The 22785-nt window shown below is 42.7% G+C and overlaps 2 protein-coding genes across 3 annotated transcripts in view; both read left to right on the top strand.

Annotated features, from left to right (window-relative positions):
• Nucleotides 1-272: 272 nt before the first annotated feature.
• CCDC194 (coiled-coil domain containing 194) lies at nucleotides 273-15236 on the top strand. Of its 2 annotated transcripts, none has more exons than XM_087952570.1 (5): nucleotides 273-644; nucleotides 7280-7376; nucleotides 8403-8514; nucleotides 11935-12021; nucleotides 14538-15236. In XM_087952570.1, the coding sequence occupies exons 1-5, from the start codon at nucleotides 315-317 to the stop codon at nucleotides 14545-14547; spliced, it is 636 nt and encodes a 211-aa protein (XP_087808696.1). In that variant the 5' UTR covers nucleotides 273-314; the 3' UTR covers nucleotides 14548-15236. The 2 variants fall into 2 exon arrangements, with proteins under 2 accessions (XP_087808696.1, XP_087808695.1); XM_087952569.1 differs by having other exon boundaries at nucleotides 11935-12067; nucleotides 14538-14696.
• Nucleotides 15237-22638: 7402 nt separating this feature from the next.
• PLVAP (plasmalemma vesicle associated protein) overlaps nucleotides 22639-22785 on the top strand; it is a 17799-nt gene continuing 17652 nt past the window's right edge. Inside the window, exon 1 of the mRNA XM_026670979.2 lies at nucleotides 22639-22785. This exon is cut by the window's right edge and continues 558 nt beyond it. The gene's annotated coding sequence lies outside the window, so the exon portion shown is untranslated.

The following is a 22785-nucleotide window of genomic DNA, read 5'->3' as shown; positions in this document are numbered from 1 at the left end:
AAATTGTACTCTACGCTTTGGATAAAAAAAGGCGGAAAAAAAATGTGGGTTATCAATTAACAAAGAGGAGGTTACATTTGAGTTTCTCTGGACTCTTAAGATGATCTTTCTGACAGATGCTAGTCTGCTCATAGCTGAACATATTGCAACAAACACTACTGTGATCTGTTTATTGTGGTTTGTGGTAAGCCACAAATGACCGGTTTCTCTTACTTTGGGGAGGCCCACGCAGAGCAATTTTAGCAAACGAAAAGCAGGCAGAGCTCGTAGTACATCAACAAGAGAGTGATTGTAAGAAATCTCCTGAGCGAGCCATGGAGCCCTCGGCCACGCGAGCCACACTGAAAGTGCTGGGTTTGTGTGCCCTGTTGCTGCTCCTGGTGGCTGCGGTGACCATCTCGGTGGCTGTGATGGTGAGGCAGTCTGAAGCGGCTCGCCAGCTGAGAGGATGCCAGGAGCAGGCATCGAACGAGACGGCAGCCCTGACATTGCGGGTGGCTGATCTGGAGCAGGAAAGAACCAGGCGAGAGAAACAACTGGAGAAATTGGCACAGAGGGAGAAAGACCTGCAGAAGCAACTGAACCAGGCCAAAGAGGGCAAGAAGAGACTTAATGCCACTTTGATGGGCTGCTTAGATAACATGGTATGTGTAGGGGCAATGGGGAATGAATGATCCTTGGGGGCAGGTGGTATGCTGGAAAGCTGATTACTTTCAGGGTAGCTAAAGCCCTAGGAATGCGGAGCCCTGGTGCATCAGTTTAAAGCAGTGTCTCTCCACCGTGACAATTGTAAGGTGTAGACTTCAGCTCCGAGAATTCCCTAGCCAGCAGGCTCCCAGAATTCCCCAGCCATCCACTATGCTAGGAATTCTTAGAATTGTAATGCCAAAAGAAGGTAGGGGACATCCCATTTGATCCAGCAACCTTCAAATTGGGTTGGGAATAGCAATTTAATAGTTGTATTGAGATGGGTGGCATGTAACTTTAATAAATAAGTAAAAATAACATAAAATTTCTGCAAGATCCAATCTAACCTTGATCACTGGGACCAGAGGTTTATTCTTGCAAGCTTTCAGACTCATGTTGGAACAATTTTTCCATGCCATCTGTACCCATTGTGTTGGTACTTGCCAGTGTCTTAGAAAACTATGATAGACTGCCCCTGTATAGGAAGGTTCTGTTTTAGCTATCGTGGCTAATAGATGCTGACAAATCTCCAAAAATAAAAGTAGTTCATTTGGTTTATTGATCCTTACTATAACATACCAAGGGAAGGACTTTTTGTTTGTGCCTCTTGAATTTACTGCCTCCCCAGGTTCTGTGGGTTCCCATTGTGCCACCCATTGGGCATGGCTAGTCTAGTGAAGAGAAGGACCAGGGGAGACATGATAGCAGTGTTCCAATATTTGAGGGGCTGCCCCAGAGAGAAAGGGGTCAAGCTATTTTCTAAAGCACCTATAGGACAGACAAGGAATAATGAATGGAAACTGAACAAGGAGAGATTCAACCTAGAAATAAGGAGAAACTTTCTGACAGTGAGAACGATCAACCAATGGAACCGCTTGCCCTCGGAAGTTGTGGGAGCGTGATCACTTGAGACCTTCAAGAAGAGATTGGACTGCCATTTGTCAGAAATGGTATAGGGTCTCCCGCTTGGGCAGGGGTTGGACTAGATGACCTACAAGGTCACTTCCAACTCTGATTATCTGTTATCTGTCAAGCCAATTGGGGTGCTGGATGGGTGAATTAAAGAGCCAAGTACTCTGGATCCCAGACTCCAAAGTAGCCCTCTCTCAGCCCAACCAACCTGACAGGGTTGTTGTGAGGAACATATAATTAAATAATAGGTACGTTCATCGCCTTGAGTTACTTATAAGGAAATAAGGGTGGGATAAAAATATATAATAAATAAATCTCAAAATGTAAAATTATTTCTTGAATTCAAAAACATAGATGTCATTCTTTTTGAGGCCTTATTTTGTTTTAATGTGTCAGTGTGTTAAGTCAAACGGCTTTAAAAGTTGAAAGTCGCCCAGGCCAGCCTGGCTCTGAAAGGTTCCTAATGCTGAGTGAGATGTTTCCCTTTTAACGGCCTGTAATTTGCTTTTCTGCTTTTCTGGTCCTTTAAAGTCAAAATAACGTCACAATGGTGCAACCAAAGTTATGCCATTTTTATATGCTTCTATTGTGCCACTGTAGCTGCCATCTTGATTATTTTGACACAGCCTTGATTTCTACTGCACAGGTCTCCCAACCTTGGTAATTTTAAGATAGGTGAACTTCAACTCCCAGAATTCCCCAGCCAACATAGAAGTTGAAGTCCACCTAACTTAAAGTTGCTAAATTGGGACCTCTGTGCTACATTAAACTTTTCTCCTTAATATTATGCTCTAATCCTTTGGATTATCCCCTTTTCCAAGGCTGTGATTCCCATTTTAAGAAGGTCTTGTTAATGTATAGAAAAGCATTAACTGGTCCCCAAATGAAATAAGCTGGAGATTTTCCATCTGTTTTGGAACAGGGTCGTACAAGCCTTAGGAAATTATAAGCCTATAAGGCTGAGAACTCCAGACACCCAAGATGAGATTTTTCAATATCTTCTTGCCACCATGTACAGTAATTGGTACCTCAAATATAGTATAAATAAGCCCTCTTTCCAGGAGGTATCTCAATAGGGACTGGTTGGCCATCAATGAAGAATGCTTAAGATATCTCCTGCATTGCAGATCAGTTGGACTTGTTCGAACTTGTTTTCCAAACCTGGCAAATTTAAGATTCCATGTTGATTGGGGAATTCTGGAAGTTGAAGTCTACACATCTTTAAATTGCCAGGTGTGAAAAACACTGGACTAGATAATATTTATAGTATACTAGTTGCATTCTTTGAATTGTCCCAAAGAATCTTGCAAATAATCCTTTTTGCAAAGATGCATATATCCTTTGTTTAGGAAACCTAGTTTTAAAACAGTACTGTAGGTGAGAGAGAGCGAAGAGGTTATAAAATGGAGGCCACAACTGCTTATTCCTAGCCTGGCACAGAAACCCTCTGGAGACTTTTTCAGCTAAACCTATAATTTAGCAACGCCTCCAGGTGGATATTAAAAGGCCAGTCCCATTTTAAAAAGACTAAAAAAGAAAAACTCTGACCAGCCCTAGCTGGAAGAAAATGCAGTTGCCAGAAAGAGATTGTGGGCCTGCATCTGTTAAAAGAAGTATAAGCAGACACAATTATCAAGTTTGCTGAGAAAAACAAAGGACAAGCAAGACTGTAAAGATTGACCAGGAAAATCGATCTTCTCCCTTCATTGCTTTCCAAAGAGATAAAATAAGAAGAGGAAGGGACTTTCCAGATGTAAAAGGAGTTGATAGCAAATATATGCAATCATCAAAAGGATCTTTTTCTGTTTGCATTGATTTTCATTTGGGGGCAGTTTCCTAGCCAATGAGTCACTTAACATTAAAAAAGGAACCTTACTCTGTGTGGAATTTCCATCAGTATTGTTGTTCTGCAGCTCAGAAATCATCCATCCCTCTTTTCTGCTTGAGGTTGTCTTCCTTTGCCCACAGATTAAGCTAAATGTCAATTTACCATAGAATAGAATAGAATAGAATAGAATAGAATAGAATAGAATAGAATAGAATAGAATAGAATTCTTTATTGGCCAAGTGTGGTTGGACACACAAAGAATTTGTCTTGGTGCAAATGCTCTCAGTATACATAAAATAAAAGATACATTTGTCAAGAATCAAGAATCATAAGGTCCAACACTTAATAATAGTCATAGGGTACTATAAGCAATCAAATCATACTAGGAAACAGTCAATTTAAATCATAAGGCTACAAGTGACAAAGTTACCTTCCTTTATTCCAAATAGTGGGCTGACTTGCAACATTTCTTAAGCCTAGAGCAAACTTCTGGAGCATTACTGCACGCCTGTCATTCAGAGGCTGTTGCATTTATCCTTAAACCCTCCAGCTGCTCCATTTTGTAGTTTGAATGTACCTTGACTTCTGCCTGCCTGCCTCCCAAGAAGAAGTCAAAGAATCAATCTGCATTCAGGATGCACATCTCCATACAACAGATAGTTGTGATTTGGGAGGTGCATCAGTGGTGGTATTCAAATTTGTTTACTACCAGTTCTGTAGGCATGGCTTGGTGGGTGTGGCAGGGGAAGGATACTGCAAAATCTTCATTCCCTCCCCACCCCACTAACCAGCTTTCCAGCTCTGTTCTCCTGTGCAGAGCAACAAAAGAAGACCCAGCCAATCAGCTGGGACTCGGGAGGCAGAGAAAAGATGGGGGTGGGGCCAGTCAGAGATGGTATTGGCTGGTTCTCCGAACTACTCAAACTTTCCGCTACCGGTTCTCCAGAACTGGTCAGAACTGGCTGAATACCACCTCTGGTGTGCATGTTGGCCTGTCTGCAACCATCTGCAACCTACTCTTATCCATCAACCCCTCTGTAGCATAGATATGCATTAAAATGCCTATGTGCAGTAGCAAACAAGTCTAAATCAAGCTCTAGAAACATTCCCCAACCACATCCCTTCATCCAACTAATAGCCCCTATATGTCGTTTATGGCCACAGCATTTTCTAGCAAGCATCTTTGCTAACTCTTATGTGTGGTTAACATTATTGGTTTCTGTTGGCAACCTGGTTGTTGGTTTATCTGCTCTAGGTTGCTAAATCTTATCTGATCCAGGTTGCTGAATCTTAGCACATGACAAGCTTCTGGGTATCCAGCACTAATTCACTATGCCATAACTTGTGACATAGCTCTGACTGAAGCTCTTTCATAAGCTGAAGTGAAAGTACCAGCCCTTCAATAGTGCAGGTATTAAAGCAGGGGTAGGCAACTATGGCTCCTTTAAGACCTGTGAACTTCAACTCCCAGAATACCTGAGCCAGTCATGGAATTCTGGGAATTGAAGTCCATTGGTCGTAAAGGGGCCATAACAACCCACTTATGTGTTAAAGCAGGGGTCCCCAACCACCGGTCCCCGGACCGGTACCGGTCCGTGGAACAATTGCTACCGGGCCGCCGGTTTGCTGGGCGCCGCCATCTTGTTTTGATGAAAAAGTGCTTCCGGTGAGCTTTTCCGGGTAGAAAGCGGTGTTTGGGTGCTGAAAGAATCCTCGCGCCTTAGTTTCATCGAGGGGGGGGCGGCTTCGAACAAAACTAAGGCGCGAGGATTCTTTCAGCACGCATGGCAAGGCGAGCCGAGCGACCGTCCCGAAGCCGTCGCGAAGCCCATCGACACAGGTACAAAGGAGGAGTTGAAGGTGGCGGGGAGAAGCAGGGGACGGCTGGTTGGCCGGTCGCTCGGCTCGCCTTGCCATGCGTGCTGATGCCGGTACTGGGCCGTGGATGATTTTGTGATGCCGGTACCGGGCCGCGGCACAAAAAAGGTTGGGGGCCACTGTGTTAAAGGATTTGCCTGAGGTGGGTCTGGAGAACTTACAGAGAATCTCACTTGAATGTAGAGCAGCCTTGACTAGTGTTTGAGGGAATGGCTAATTCTCTCCAGCCCAGCTAAAATACAGCCTTGTCAGGGGCAGGGAAATGAAGTGGGTACGGCTACTCTGTACATACTGTCTTGTGCTGTCAGGAAAAAAAAATCACAATCAGGCATGTCTGCCTTGGTCAAAAGGGTCAAGATGAAAAATGCGATGTCGTGAAGAAGCTCGGCCTTTTTTTAATGTGCGGTTCAACTTCCATTGTACTGTCACAGCCACCATTTTGACTTTTTTGACCATATGCCCCCGGCCATAGTAAATAAACGAAGGCCTGGAGAGAGCCGAGTCACACTGGTCCAGGGTAGAGTCAAAGCTAGTAGTAGTCCAAGACAGACAAAAAATGAGTGGGGAAAATTTCTTTTTGTTATATTCCAGAGCAGTGTTTCTCAATCTTGGCAACTTGAAGATGGGTGGACTTCAAGTCCCATTGAGCCTGATTTTATTACTTTTCAATGCCAGAGTTGTTAAGCAAATCACTGCAGTCTTTAAGTAAATCAGATGGTTGTTAAGCAAAGCTGGCTTTCTCTATTGACTTGCTTGTCAGAAGTTAGCTGGGAAGGTCGGAAACGTTGATCATGTGACGCTGGGATGCTGCAACGGTTGTAAATACATACTGCTTGCCAAGGGCCCAAATTTTGATTACATGACAGTGGAGATGCTATGACAGTTGTAAGTGCAAGGACCGGTCATAAGTCATGTTTTTCAGTGCTGTTGTAACTTCAAATGGTCGCTAAACAAACAGTTGTAAGTCAAGCACCACCTGTAATTATTAACAGCAAAGAAACAGAGGATTTTTTTTTAACCTGTGATCATTTATTCTTAGATGAAAGGAATATATCTGTGCATGATTATGATATTCTTGCCCAGAAACAGAAGGTAGAAATATGTGACTTAATACATACACCTGATTATGCAATAGATTATTAACAACAGTGGTGGGACTCATCTCCGGGGGGTGGGGGATGAGTCTGCCTATTGAGAGGAGGTGGACCGGTTGTTTTTGTGGTGTGGAGACAATAACTTGGTCCTCAACACCAATTAAGACCAAGGAGCTTATAGTGGACTATAGAAGGAACAGATCAGACATCCAGCCCTTGCTTATCAATGGAGACCGAGTGGAGCAAGTGGGCAGATTTTAGTTTCTGGGTGTTACCCTAAAAGAGGACCTGACCTGGGGTGCCCACATTGCAGCCCTGGTCAATAAGGCCCTACCTGAGACTTCTGAGAAAACAACAACTGAATGAAAAACTGCTGGTGACCTTCTACCACTGTACCATAGAGAGTACCTTAACTTACTACACCTCTGTATGGTTTGCCAATTGCCAAGTGGCAGATAGGAAAGCACTCCAGAGGGTTAACATCATTGCCCAGAAGATCATTGGTTGCCCTCTCCCCTTTTTGGAAGAGCTTTATAGCTCCCGCTGCCTTAAGAAAGTTCAAAACATTCTCAAAGATCCAATTATCCTGGGCACCCTTTTTTGAACTATTACCCTCTGGCAGATGGTACAGAATAATAAAAACTTCAGTTTAAATTCTATGGATGTTTCTGGCAATAATATGGATATGGATTTCCATCTTTTTCTGGGATATTTTTTCAGTTCCCGAATTTAAAGCCCAGGGATTCCCAGGAAGTCCAAACACAACTCTACTTAAGTTTGGGGAAATTTGCTAAGGTTTGATGGTTGTGCTAAATTAAAAATACTTCTCCTCCCCTCCCTCCCTCAGATTTTATACCATTAACTTCTGTCTGTCTTGAAGATCCACTTGAATGCTAACCTGTCAGCTCTTCACAATGAAATGTCCACCCTTCAGGCAGAAGGCATGAAGATGGACAGCCAGAACGGTGCCTTGCTAGGTAAAGCGTTAGATTATTATTATTATGGTTCACTGCAGAGTCAGTGAGATGTTTAGACAAGGTTTGGCATTTTTATCCACCTCTTGAATCCTTCCTAGCACAGGCAAATGTTACTGTTTGGTGATGTATTATTACTATTATTAAATTTTATTTGTTTACCCATCTCATTGCCAGGACTCTGGGCAGTGTACAAAGTTTTTAAAAAGTGACTAAAAATATAACTACAGAAAGCCATTGAAGACATTAAAATGTCTTTTTGTATTTATGTTATGGATTTATGTTAAAAATCATTAAAAAAAAACCAACAGGTTGCAAAGTTCTTGGACAATGAAATACATGCATTGAATAAGTGTGAACTAGTAAAAGATTCTATCCCGGAATATATTACTCCGATTTTGCAGGCTTTCTGCCTACCTGACTATAGTTCTTTTTTTTTTTTTTCATTTAAAAAGTAAAATGGGACTCTGACAAGATTTTGAAAAATAGAGATGACCTTCTGCCACATATCCACCAGCCTTTACAACTTTGGTGTGGCCAAGAGTGGGATACAGAACATCAACTAACATTACAGTTACTTAATTCACCCATTTGTGGATTCACACAATACATGGAACTATGAATTTATTGCATGGCCTGGTTTCATAAAACATTCAAAGGCACAAAAAACTAAGGAATGTTAGAATCCTAGGCCTGAAGGGTGTGATGTAGTCTACTCACTGCTCTGTGCAGAAAGCCAGATGAAAATAACCCTGGTCTATCTGTCTATCCCAATGTTTTTCAATCTTGGCAGCTTTCAGATGTATGGACTCCAACTCCCAGAATTCCCCAGGGAAAAACCACTTTTTCAGAATTGGTATGCCATTGTTTCCTTTCTAGGGCTGAGAGAATGTGTCTGACTTAAAGTGACTCAGGTGTCTTGTGCCTAAAAAGACTAGGAGAATTCACAGCCTCCTGGTTTCTTAACCGCTAATCGCTTTAATCAATCTGAATCTAAGGAGTTAAGTTTCTCTTTCCTATCCCCTGAAGTGGAGATGACCAAACTTGAAGAGAAACTGGACGAAGCAATTGGAGCACGAGATGTTGTGGAGGCAGAGAAAGGACACTGTGAAGCACGGGAGAAGGCCCTCCATGAAAGCATGTGAGTAAAATGATTAGCTCTAAGTCAGGGTGTCCAACCTTGGCAACTTTAAGACATGGACTTCAACTCCCAGAATTCCCCAGCTGACATGGCTGACTGGAGGATTCTGGGAATTGAAGTACACAAGTCTTAAAGTTGTCAAGGTTAGACATCCCTGCTCTAAGTGGACTCAGAAAAATCGAAATTTCTCCATGAAGAAGAGCCTTTCTTGTGTCATCACACAATAGGGTTTGTGAAAGAAAACCTTAAACAATTTTAGTTCTTCTTCATCCTTTGCCCCAAAAGATTCCATTGCAGAGCACTGGAGTAGGAAATGAAACACAACTCCAAATCAGTGGTGGGATTCAAAAACTTTTACTACCGGTTCTGTGGGCGTGGCTTTGTGGGTGTGGCCATGTGACTGGGTGGGCGTGGCTTTTTTGCAGCCCCCACCCATTTTTAGGAACTTCTTAGCTACAGAGGAGCCTCGGTGGGGGGGGCGTTTTTGCTCCCCTAAGGCTCCTCTGGGGCTCAGGAAGGAACACAGCATGGGAGGGGCACGCAGCATCCCTCCAAGCTCCGTTTTGGGAGCTTCCAACCTCAGAAGAGCCTCTGGGGGGACGTTTGTGCTCCCCTAAGGCAGCTCTGGAAGGCAAAAAATGGAGGGGGGGCTGAGCTCCTCCCTCCATTTTTTGCCTTCCTGGGCCTCATTCAGCAAGGGAAATCCCAGCACAGCTGATCTTATCTACAGCTGATTATCGGGGAAGGGAAAAAAAGAAAGAAATACCTTAGGCGAATGTCAGGCAGGCGGGTGGGGTGAGCGAGCATCGGGCGGGAGGGCGACCGGGGGGGAGGGGGGTGGCCAGCCAAAACTTACTACCAGTTCGTCGACCCACGCCAAATTCTTGCTACCGGTTCACTCGATCCGGTGCGAACCGGCAGAATACCACCACTGCTCCAAATATATTCCACTTTTTCAGATAGCAGGTGTTGTGCTGACAAGCATCATTCTTCCTCTTGCAACATGTAAAAACTGTCAAAATATCACAGGATTATTGACTCTCCTGAGAATACAGGAATCTCATCCTGCTTCCTTTGCCCAGGATTTGCTGGATACACTTAAAATCTTGCAAAATTTCAAGAGAAAACACAATCCCACCTTGTGAGATTTCAGCGAGCTTCTCTCCCTTATTATCTGGTTTTGCTTTGGAGAAATCTGGTGTGTGTGGGGTTTAATGTCTGCCTCCTGAAAAGCCATTAAAGGGCTTATTGTCAGCTGCTCCTTTCAGAAAGTGGGGCAAGGAGTGAAAGGGACAGGAAAGGCAATGGAAATAAGGACATTGAACTGAGTTAACACTGTGTTTCCTTTCCAGGTTCCAAATTAGAATAAAGACAGACAGACAGACATAGAATATCTGTTGTTCAGGATTGCAATCTGGGGTCCCTGTTGCTCTCTGAGCCTGATTATTTGCTTGCAGGTTTTTTCATTGCCCAAGTAGGTTACATCAGTGATCCCCAACCTATTTTACGCCGCGGCCCGGTACCGGCATCAGCTGGGCGCCGCCATCTTTTTTTGATGAAAAAGTGCTTCCGGTGAGCTTTCTACCAGGAAAAGCTCACGGAAGCACTTTTCATCAAAAAAAAAATGGCGGCCCAGCAAGCCAGCGGCCCGGTAGGACTTGTTCCGCGGACGGTACCGGTCCGCGGACCGGTGGTTATGGACCCCTGGGTTACATCATCATTGTGAGGGAATGTGGAGTTTACTGCTCATTTATATGTATTAGCTTGCTCTGCCACAATGGATGGATCGATGGACGTCCCAAAGGTGCTTTTTCAAGAGGCAACTGGACATTCTTTCTTTTTCCTTGAAGACATTGTCAAAACCTGAAGAAGCTTCTTAGGGGCGAAGCAAAACGTCTTCAAGGAAAAAGAAGGTCCAGTTGCCTTTTGAAAAAGCACCTTTCAGACAACCATGACCTGGATGACTGAGAACCTCCATGGATGAATGGATGGATGGATGAATAACAGGGTATTTATACATCAGCAATAGGGAACCTGAAGGCCTCAGGGGCTTTGCCAGTCCCATGCATCATGTGATAGGGAACTCCTTTCTTTGCCTAAGAGTTTGGAGGACTGTTGGCAACCTAAAAAAGGAATCACAGCTAAAGAGAGAAGTCGGGGGAACAATCTGGCTATTGGGGTACCTCCAACTCCTCAAGTGACCAGTTAGAAATCTGGTTGGGCCACTGACCCCCTTGCAAAGTTCCAGGGGGAAGGTCCATTCATGGCCTTGTCTGAAGGAGCTGCCTCTGGAGCTGCTGCAGCAGTCAAGAGCCAGTAGTGTTTCCCCTTTCACTGATACAGATTAACAGAGTTGGAAGAGACCTTGTAGGTCATCTAGTCCAATCCCTCCTACCCAAGCAGATCCATTTTTGACAGATGGCAGTCCAGGCTCTTCTTAAAACCTTCCAGTGATGAAGCTCCCACAACTTCTGAAGGCAAGCTGTTCCATTGGTTGATTGTTCTCACTATCAGAAAGTTTCTTCTTATTTCCAGGCTGAATCTCTCCTTGTTCAGTTTCCATCCATTATTCCTTGTCTGGCCTTCAGGTGCTTTGGAGAATAGCTTGACCCCCTTCCTCCTCTCTGTGGCAGCCCCTCAAATCTTGGAAGACTGCTATCCTGTCTCCCCTGGTCCTTCTCTTCACTAGACTAGCCAAGCCCAGTTCCTGCAACCGTTTTTCATATGTTTTAGTCTCCAGTCTGTTTGCTAATCATCCTGGTTCCTCTTCTCTGCACTCTTTCTAGAGTCTCAACATCTTTTTTATAGTGTGGTGACCAGGGATGGGATTCAAAAATCCCAGCAACCTGTTCGCTGCCAGGTTGCTGGGTAGGCATGGCCATAGTGGGCCGGGCCTACAGGAACTTCCTGTTTCCGGCTCTGGTGGGCCTCCAGAGCCTGGGGGAGGTCATTTTTGCCCTCCCAAGGGTCCAGAGGCCTTACCCGGGCCTCTGGGAGGGCAAAAACAGCCTCCCCCCCGGCCTCTGGAGGCCCTCTGGAAGCCAGAAACAGGCCCGTTTTGTGACTTCCAATTTTTCTAGGAAGGACGTTTTTCACCCTCCCAAGGGTCCAAAGGCCTTTTCCAGGGCTCTGGGGGGGCGAAAACATCCTCCCCTGGGCTCTGGAGGCCCTCCGGAAGCCAGAAACAGGCCTGTTTCCGGACTTCCAGAAGGCCCGTTTTTCCCCCCCTCCCAGAGCTTCCGTGAGGAACCTGCACTTACCTGCATTGAAAATGGGGTGTGTGGAGACTCCTGGGAAGGGAGGGGCGGTCGGTTGAAATACCGGTTCGGTGAACCAGTCCAAACCGGTAGAATCCCACCCGTGGTGGTGACCAAAACTGGATGCAGTACGCTGACGTGTCTTCTTGCCGTTTCCTTCCAGGCACAGCTACCTGGCTGAGATCGCTTCCCTCCAGCAACGCCTGCAAGTCCGTTCCTCCTCTGCCCGCCGCAGGTGCCCCCCCTTCTGGTACTTATTGTGGGGACTGGCCAGTTTTTGCATTCTTTTCCGGCTCGTAAGTTTGGAAGCAGAGAGAAGGGGTCTCTGGGGCAACATTGCACAAGGGTGGTGAGAGTCCCCAGGAGGAGGAGGGGGAAAAAAATCTAAGGAAGGGTAATTGGAAAGCAGAGGTTACCTCTGTGTTGTTGGGATGTCAATTAGTAGTGATGGATGGCCTTGAAGGGAACTAGAACCTGGAGCTCTCAGCTGAAACTTCAAAGCTCTTTGCAAAAGTTCGTTTTGCAAAGGAGTTGTTCATTTCTGTGAAATCTGCTGTTGTGGGAGGGAAGGAGACAGAAAACAGCAAACAGAAAGTAAAAAAGGGGGGGGGAACACTAGAAAAAGAGAAGAAGGAATCATAAAGAAAGGGATCTGCCACCCTTGCTTTGGCTCCACCCACCCCTTGCTTTGGCTCCACCCATCCTTGCTTCTGCCCCTCCCATCTTTGCTTTGGCTCTATCCACCCCTACTTTGACCCCACCCACCCTTGTTCTGACTCCACCCACTCCTCATCAACTGATTTAGCCCCACTCATCAAGACAGTGGTGTGCAATAATTCCAAAATATTTTGTTTGGCAGAAAACAATTTTCCCCCCTCCAGGCTGAACAGAATAAGTAATTCTGTATGTGATTGGGTCAGAGTTGAATGGGACCACTGAGAACATCAAGCCCACCCCTCAGGAATCCAAGATCCTCTCCTTGCACTCTTCTTCCATTTTGGCTCTCCGTGTTTTCTTGCTTGCTTATTGGAATTTTGTCATTTTTGTCAAAGAACTGACACATTTTTTTCTTCTGGTTTCTAATCCAAAGGCTACACCAAAGTGTCTTTTTTTAGCCTCTTCTGCTCTCATTTTATTTTCACCGCAATTGTGCTTTCAGAGTTTCCTCTTTTAGAAACGCTCTTATTCCAAGTGTGTTTTTTTCCTATTACCTTCTCCTGCCTTGGAACTCTCGTTATCCTTGCTGTTAGTATGAAAATCTGCTTTTCTGGGGTTCAACACTCACTGTTGACTGCTCAGTTTTTAATTCGCTTTAAAATCAAGAACTCCAACAGTCTGTGGCCTTTTCTCCCCTGTTCTCCTTCTTTTTCCATTTAATCAATGCAGTCCTCCCTGTAGCTCAGGATCTATTCATATATTCAGATGTCTTATTCCACAATAAATCTTGACAATTAAAAGCCCCTTTTGAAATTAAACCAGGACCCGAAAAGGGGGCTTATATTGACCAAATCCCAAAATAAAGGTGGTGAGAGTGTGTAGGTAGGCTAAATTGAAATTAACTGAAATGTAGCTAAAATGAAACTAACCAAGAATAAAAGATCAGGTTTCTGGTTGCTTCATTATTATAATAACATAATACGCTGCATATGTTCAAAGAAAGTTTTAAAAATTCCAATTTCTAAGATCTCAGGAGTAATTTCTAATGCATGAGAATACACAGCCGTAGATTCTGTTTATAATAAAGAAACATATTTAATTATATAAGAAAATCAAACACTGAGAAGGTAGCCATATATATATTGAAAGGAAATCCCATTAAATGGGATTGACTTCTAAGTAGATAGCAGGTATAGGAATGAATAGGCTGCTTATTCTATTCTGATTTTAATACCAAAAATCAATCATCAAAGCTTTCTTTTGGAGTTATTGATTCTAAAAAGAGCAGGAAGTCAAATTAATTCAGGGAAAGGTTTTTAAACTCTTCATTTTTGCTAATATTTATTTTTATCTATACATGTAAAAGCGAAATACCACTCATGCATCATCACAAAATCTCCAGAACCGTAAAGCCTACAAACTTGAAATTTGGCACTTATGTTCCTCTTGGCTTCTAGGTGCTCACTAAGAAAGGATTTTTCAAAATGACCATCAGAGCATTAGGTATTTCGTATATTGTTATTCATACGCTCTGATGCTAAGGAGTTCTACTCCCCCTCCCCACCTGAAAAGAAATCTGTTCCAAATGCAAAACACAAGCAGAGAAAAGGAGTTTCAGTTTCGGTTTTACTTTCACAGCAGCAACCAGCTTTAGTACCAGCTTTAGTACAGAACTATTGAGGTAAGGCACACCCAAGCTCTATGCTGTCTCCTTCTTGCTCACACAGCAAATACTCTTTCAGTTTCTAAACAGCCCTCAACTCTCACACACACTGACAGGATGGATACTGAGGATACTGGTAAGCAGAAGCAGAATCCCCCCCCCTCTTATTTTCTTCCCCCAAAACTAAGCCCAACCACATAGTTTTGTAGTGAAGCACGGATATAGAGCTAGTAATTAATATATACAGTACAGTAATGATATTTTGGCTCCTAACCATCCAGTACCTTTGTCAGGCTTACTAAGGTGTGAATTCACGAAAACTGATTTATGCCATCATAAATGTATGCAAATTACTAAGGTGCTGAGAGAACCTGCTTTTCTGTTATTAGCTCTTGTTATTTTACTTCTGTTTCCTTCTGATTAAACACATTTTTATTATGTTTCAGGAAGGGCTGATCTTTTTCTTCTAAAGCAACTAACCAGCACCTTGAAAAAGATGGGAACCGATGGAAGATATTTTTTTTTCAACCCCTTTCCCCATACTTTAAAAGGAGAAAAGCAGAGAGACCCTCACAAAACTGAACTGCAATGCGGCTCTTACACATAGTCCTTGACTTAAAACAGTCCGTTTAGTGGCCTGTTTCAAATTTACAACAGCATTGAAAAAAAGTGACCTACGACCATTTTTCACACTTACGGTCTTTGCAGCATCCCCATGGTCATGTGATCAAAATTCTGATGCTTGGCAACTGACTCGTACTTATGACAGTTGCAGTGCCCCCCCAGGAGCCATGGGACCACCGTTTGCGACCTTCTGACAAACAAAGTCAATGGGTTCAAAATTCAGATTCAACCGTGTCACTAACTTAAGAACTGCAATGATTCACTTAACAATTATGGCAAGAAAGGTGGTAAAATGGGGCAAAAATGCATTTAACATATGTCTAATTTAGCAATAAAAATGTTGGGCTCAATTCTGGTTGTAAGTCGAGGACTACCTGTATCATGCTTTCAGGGAGATAGCAAACAGATACAAATGTTTATCTGTTTAAAATGTTTATCTGTTTATCTAAAGATGTTTAAACTGGTGGATAAAAATATATCAGTCTGAAGTTTTACGCTGAATTAAAATCATTTTCTACTTAGCTGACTACTTTGTTATATAATTTAATTTCAGAATTTCAGGCCCACTGAGCTCTATTTGTCTATGGAGATTCTCAATCATCCAGGTGATGATTGTCCCAAAGAATTCAAAAGGCAACTGAACTTTCTTGCAGACGTTTCGCTTCTCATGCAAGAAGCTCCCTCAGTTCTTTTCCACCATTCTGCCAGAACTAAAGAAGCTTCTTGGATGAGAAGCAAAATGTCTTCAAGGAAAAACAAAGCAAGTCCAGCTGCCTTTTGAAAAAGCACTTTTGGGACTGGCTTCTAATTCCCTGCCCAGGGAATTCTGGGAGCTGAAGTCCTCACAACTTATAGTTGCCAAGCAACCTCTTCAACCAATGTTTTTCCAGATGTTTTGCATTCCGATACTCATAATCCTTAAAATTATGACCGGGGATTATGAACTTGAAACCTAAAATGTTTACAGGATAACAGGATGGGAATACTTGTCAAAACTTTGGAAAATTTTAATTGAGGAAAAAAACATAACAGGCCTAGACTAGAAACAGTAGAAACTCTAACTAGAAGTTTCTCTAAGTTGAAACTCATATTTGTGTAATTTTTTACTTTTTTTATTAACGTAATAATAGAACCTGGAATTCAACTTTTGAAATTACTGGATGGAACATTCTGGACTAAGAGATTCAAAAAATAAAATAAAATCCATATCATATATCATCCATACTTAATTTAGGAAGCTAAATTAAGCCTGTTATGTCCTGTTATGATAACCTTCATCTAAATGACCATCAAAAGGAATTAGACAGATTGATAGAAGAAAAAAATAATGGTCTGTCTGATATCATTAGTTATAAGGAACCTCCAGTTTTAGAGGTAATCTATCTCAGTACAGCACTTGTTACAGGAAGTCAGTATTCTAGGAGACAGAATACACCAAATACAGGTAGTCCTCAACTTACAACGGTTCATTTAGTGACCATTCAAAGTTACAAGGGCACTGAAAAATTGACTTATGACCGTTTTTCACAGTTGTAACCTTTGAAGCATCTCCATGATCATGTGATCAAAATTCAGATGCTTGGCAACTGACTCATATTTATGACCGTTGCTGTGTCCCAAGGTCATGTGATAACTGTTGCGTCCTTCTGACAAGCAAAGACAGTGGGGAAGCCAGATTCGCTTAACAACTGTGGCAAGAAATATTGTAAAATGAGGCAAAATTTACTTAACAAATGTCTCACTTAACAACAGAAATGTTGACCTCAATTGCAGTCGTAAGTCGAGGACTATCTGTAGACTTGTTCAGATTTTGTCCGGTTCTCAGGTCATGTTCTCAGTAGTGCAATGCAGGAGCTCTGCAGCAGAGGGCAGTGCATGCTTGTACTATATTCTGTGATTTTATTTTGTGCTGTTCTTCATTTCCCTTTAATTTGATTGCAGCCAGAAACCTTAAAATGACAGATAACTTGCCTTTGGCTCTGTCACAAAGCTCAGCAGGGATGGATTCAAAGATGGGAGACCACCAAGAAGAATCCTAGGGCTGAAGGCTAGACTGAGAAGTCAACCATACATCCCGGACAATAGGAATACAAGCTGTAAGGTTGCCAAGAAAAATACAATTCCAGTTCAGCTATAGAGAAGACTTTACCTTCTAACTTTTACCCTGGTAACCTTCAGCAAGAAAAGGGTGTTGTTTTGTTAACTTTCTTTATTTGTGTCAACCTCACCTTCTAATTATGGGCATTTAACATTCCACACTGAGCAAGTAAAATAACTATAAAATAGGTCCTTGAAATCTAGCATGTATAAAAAGTATGTAAAATAAATAGGATTAAAGCTAAATATTTCCCCAGTATTGGGCCACATCAACAGCATTTTCTCTCGCCAGCATGAGGCCTTCCTCCATACGTGTTGTATGCACCATACCATATGTGAGATGGATTGTTCTTCTCTGCATTCACATAGAGTATCTTCTGTAGGGAAGTATAATATACAGTATTTCTTAAGATTGTCCTTTGACCTTCCTATCCGAGCCTGCAGTCTATTTAGTTTTGTTAACTTGAAAAGAAGAGTTCATTTAAAGTTCTGGTCTACCCAGAAATTAGGCCATGCTTTCTAATCGCTTTCGAAAAGAGCAATTGGGATTTCTAAATTGGTACCAGTAAAAAGGCATCAGTGGGCACTTCCACATGAAGCAGCTCCCATCTTATTCTGCACTGTTTCAAGTATCCCTGAGGAAGTAACAGAACATTCTGATCAAAATGGGAAAGGAAAAAATATGGATGGATGGATGGATGGATGGATGGATGGATGGATGGAAAGGTAACCTTCAGAGACGAGGGGTAAGGCAACACCATTTGGACAACAAAATCTTCCCACCAGTTCTGATTTAGAAGCCTAATTACAATTTGCTGAGGCTTTGGAATCTTTTCCCATAGCCACGCAAGAGGCCAAGATTCCATTAAAGAAGGTTTTTTTTCAATGAAATAGAGACGTGAAAATAAGGAAAGCTAAAATTACTTACTGCCCCTGTTTTTTATTCATTCATTCACTCAAGCAAAATTGAAGGAACAGTTTTGGGTGGATTTGTGTTGGAAAAGATGAAGAGATTATGCCACCTTGCTTGCAACCATAAGGGATATTAAGTTCACAAGCCTCACTTTCTAATCACTTTTGGAAATTGCCTGTTAACCATCTTTAACTACAGTATTAGAGATCTTCAGAACAACAAGCTTGAAAAATCTTCATTGACTAAGTCTATCTTGAATTCTGAATAAAAGCAAAAAAGATATGCTGAAAAACAAAGAATCTGAAATAAACAACAAAAAGCTGAATAAGATTTGGATCCAGATAAATTTATAAATAGTTTAAAGATCCAGATAAATTTAGAATATTAACTTTGCTATAAGATTTTGGAATTTACTATAAAAAGTAAAATGTCCTGTCTTTTTTCTTTCTCTTTTTACTGTACTTTTTGTTCTTTTTTTTCATCCTCTTTAAGTCTGGTTTGTATTTGTTTTTACTACCGCAATTAAATTTTTAATAAAAATTATATTTAAAAAGGTTGAGAAACAATGATTTAGCCATTTGTTCTACCATATATGCTTGTGTATAAACCCATTAATTAATAAGCTACCCCTTGATTTTTTAACCAAGATAGCATGAAAATGTGCCACCCACAAATAAGAATTGATATATCTGGAAATGGGACTGTGCGAGAAATATGAGTAGTATAAGAAAAGTATAAGATAAACCTATCTGTTTATTTATTTATTTATTTATTTATTTATTTATTTATTTATTTATTTATTTATTTATTTATTTGATTGCCAATTGTTTACAAGATAATAAGTATAAGTGTATACATAGTTGTGAATACATGAAATGGGTACATATAAGAAAAATAAAAGAAGAATAGGAGAAACAATAGGACAGGGACGGTAGGCACGTTGGTGTGCTTATGCACGCCCCCTACAGACCTCTTAGGAAAGGGGTGAGGTCAATAGTAGACAGTCTAAGGTTAAAGTTTTTGGGGTTTGGGGAAGAAACTACAGAGTCGGGTAGAGTATTCCAGACATTGACCACTCTATTGCTGAAGTCATATTTCCTGCAATCAAGTTTGGTGCGGTTAACATTGAGTTTGTATCTATTGTATCTGCAGATACCTCAAGCTCATTTCTTTGTGCGCGTGACCATCTGTGTGGTTTAGTGCTTAAAATGTTCAGCTTATTTGCAAGTATAAACAGTAATACAATTTAGAGGCCACCAACCACAATTGAAAATGGGTGGCTGACAGTTAAGAAAAAGTAAACGCAAAGAGAGAAACAGATCACAAGCAACCAGAAGACAAATTCCACACAACAATAAAAACATCCTAAAGGGTTAAATCATCCCTTTTCTCCCAGCCATGGGAGAACAGCCAAATTTTCAATAACTTCCTGAATGTAAATAGAGCAGGGGCCATATGGATCACTGGGGAGATGTGTTCCAAAAAACAGCACCAGGACACGAAGACAACCTTCCTGTTTCATTCAAGGAATATGCATCAAGGAAAGGCAGCTGCCCAGCTTGTTTTAAAAACCTTCCAGAGATGGAGGACTCACCATAGGTGGGTTGTTCCACTGTCGCCTAGAATAGATCAGAGGCCCCCAACCTTTTGGGCACCAGTTACCAGTTCCACGTAGAAGGCTTTTCCGCCGGCGAGAGGAGACATGGTTTTGTGTGCTGCCTGTATTCCATGGATGGGCCTTCACTTGTTTGCATGGGCCGGTTTCTGGCAAGGCGTGGCCTAGTGCCGGTCCAAGGACTGGGGTTTGGGGACTCCTGGCCAAGATCTCACTCTCAGGGAGCGGCACTTCTTTATATTTAAATGAAATCAGTATTTCTCAACCTCAGCCACTTTAAGATGGGTGGACTTCAACTCCCAGAATTTCCCACAGCTGGAGAATTCTGGGAGTTGAAGTCCACCCACCTTAAAGCTGCTCAGATTGAAAAACACTGATCTAAACTATCTGATCCAAGAAGAAATAAACTCTCTGGAGCCTATAATACTAATTAGAGAGCTTATTTAGCTATATTTAAGACAGGATGTTTTTCCAGCTTTGATGCTGCTGTTTTATTGGGGAGAGAAAGAGGGGAATGATCTCAAGGAAGTAGCAGCAAATTGTAGATTAGAGTTATGAAAAGGTAGTAGATAGTAAAACACACTGAGTTGCAAGGAAATTATTAAAGCAGCAGGACATGAAAAGTGAGAACAATAGGGCACTTTCTACAGGATAGAGATAAACAGGGACTATACAGAAAATAAGCTAACTGGAGATCCTATTTAGTGATAACTGGGAAGCAGCAATAGTGGGAACAGACAGGCAGTAAAAGATCTAAGACCTAATGATTTATGATTGTGTATTTCTTTAAGGGGACATGCTTTGTGAGAATTGGAAAAAAGGGAACTTACCCTGAAACAGACAACTTCCTTGATTTGCAATCTATTCCCAAGCATCGTTACTCTGTGTAGAGAATAAAGCTTTGCGACAATTTATAAGGTTGTTGTAAATTCAATTGGGGGGAAGACATCAGGCTAAGAACTCCCAACATTCCTGGGATAATATACACTCTCTCACACACGCACACACAAAAGGAGCAGCTTGTTGACTAAATCCACAGCTTACAACCTAGTCCACAGCTTACAACCATTTGTTCAGCAACTGTTCAAAGTTACAACAGCACTGAAAAAAAAAGTGAATTATAACCGGTCCTCACATTTACATTTGTCACAGCATCTCCATGGTCATGTGATAAAAATTAGGGTGCTTGGCAACTGACATGTATTTACGATGTTTGCAGCATCCGAGGGTCCTGTGATGACAAGCCAGAAAATCATTAGGGGGAAGCTGGATTCACTTAACAAGTACATGATTCACTTAACAACTGCAGCGATTTGTTTAACAACCGTGGCAAAAAGGTCATAAAACTGCAGGTGAGTCACTTAAACAATCCCCATTGATTAGCAATGGAAATTCTGGCCAATTGTGGTCATAAGCCAAGGACTTGCTGTACTTGCAGACAGCTGTCAGAGGTATCCTCGTTCGAGGTGTAACATCACAAGCAGCCACCCATTAAAAAAAAAAAGACTAAATAAGACCAAGGCCTTGTTTAAGGAGTGATTTCTGACCCTGATTTTCTATACCTGGGGTCCAGTCCAACTGATTTTTGTCAAGACTGGAGGGATTGTTGTTGTTGTTAGTTGCAAAGTCATGTCCGACCCATCGCGGCCCCCTGGACAACGTTCCTCCAGGCCTTCCTGTCCGCTACCATCCTCCGGAGTCCATTTAAGCTCAGGCCTACTGCTTCAGTGACTCCATCCAGCCCCCTTCATTCTCTGTCGTCCCCTTCTTCTTTTGCCCTCCATCGTTCCCAGCGTTAGGCTCTTCTCCAGTGAGTCCTTCCTTCTCATTAGGGGGCCAAAGTATTTGAGTTTCATCTTCAGGATCTGGCCTTCTAAAGAGCAGTCAGGGTTGATCTCCTCTAGGACTGGCCGGTTTGATGGCCTTGCAGTCCAAGGGACTCGCAGGAGTCTCCTCCTCCAGCACCAGCCTTTCTTATGGTCCAACTTTCACAGGGAGGAACAAGCCTCCCAACGACTTAACATCTTATTCTGAATTTTAAATAGGTTTTCAAAAGACCTCCCCTCCCCAAAAATCACACCGCCCAAAATTGCCATGTGGTCCCAGGATATGGCAGTGATTTCCAGAGAGGTTGTGGATCCATCAAAAGGTTGCTTAGGTGGCCAGAAGTGACCGATCAACAGTTCACTTAGTGACCATTTGAAGTTACAGCAGCACTGAAAAAAAGTGACTGATGACCATTTTTCACACTTACGACCATTGCAGCATTCCTCATAGCCATGTGATTTACATTCGGATGCTTGACAACTGACTCACATTTATGATGGTTGCAGTGTCCCTGGAGCCTCATGATCACCTTTTGTGACCTCCTGACAAGTCAAGGGGGAAACCAGATTCACTTAACAACGGCAGTGATGGACTTAACACATGTGGCAAGGAAAGTCGTAAAACAGGGCAAAACTCATGTAACAAATTTCTCACTTAGCAACCTAATTGTTGGGCTCAATGGTAGTCGTACGTTGAGGACAACCAGATCTGGTTCTGAGGTATCATCAGGATTCTTCCTACCTTTTTACCAGTGGTGGGATTCATTTTTTTTTACTACTGGTTCTTTGGGCGTGGCTTGGTGGGCATGGTGTGGCATGGTGGGCGTGGTTTAGTGGGTGTGGCAGGGGAAGGAGGATATTGTAAAATCCCCATTCCCTCCCCACCCCACTAACCTGCTTTCCAGCTCCATTCTCCTGTGCAGGACAACCAAAGAAGAGCCAGCCGATCAGCTGGGACTCGGGAGGCAGAGAATAGATGGGGACGGGGCCAGTCAGAGGTGATATTTGCGCTTCTCCAAACTACTCAAAATGTCTCCAGAACTGGTCAGAACCTGCTGAATGCCACCTCTGTTCCCCACCCCACTAACCTGCTTTCCAGCTCCGTTCTCCTGTGCTGGGCAACAAAAGAAGACCCAGCCGGTCAGCTGGGACTCGGGAGGCAGAGAATAGATGGGGACGGGGCCAGTCAGAGGTGGGATTTGCGGTTCTCCAAACTACTCAAAATTTCTGCTACCGGTTCTCCAGAAATGGTCAGAACCTGCTGAATACCACCTCTGCTTTTTACCCACCAAAACCCATGCCTCGGTGGCTCTCTTGTTCATGACTCCATTTTGGAGGGCAAAGAGACAGGAGAGGGCTAGGCAAGTCATGATCGCTCTAGTCTGTTTGGCTTCTGTGCTGAAAGCAGAAATGGGGGGTGTGCTGTTTAGATAACAAGCATTACTTTGGGTTAATCCCATCCTCTGCCAAGAGAGATGTAGCTGACGTCTTCCAGAGGGTCCTCTGAGACCAAGTTAATGAAGGGGAGGCAAGGCTGGCCTTGTTTTGACAAAGGGGGCGAGAGTGGGCCAGCAGAAAGCAAACAAGGAAAGAGGAAGCGTTCTTTGATTCACAGATAA

This window comes from Notechis scutatus, chromosome 1, assembly GCF_049901735.1.
Source record: "Notechis scutatus isolate UNSWTSFEM ecotype Mainland chromosome 1, rNotScu1.2, whole genome shotgun sequence".
Lineage (NCBI taxonomy): Eukaryota > Metazoa > Chordata > Lepidosauria > Squamata > Elapidae > Notechis > Notechis scutatus.
This window is presented reverse-complemented; position numbering and strand designations above follow the sequence as displayed.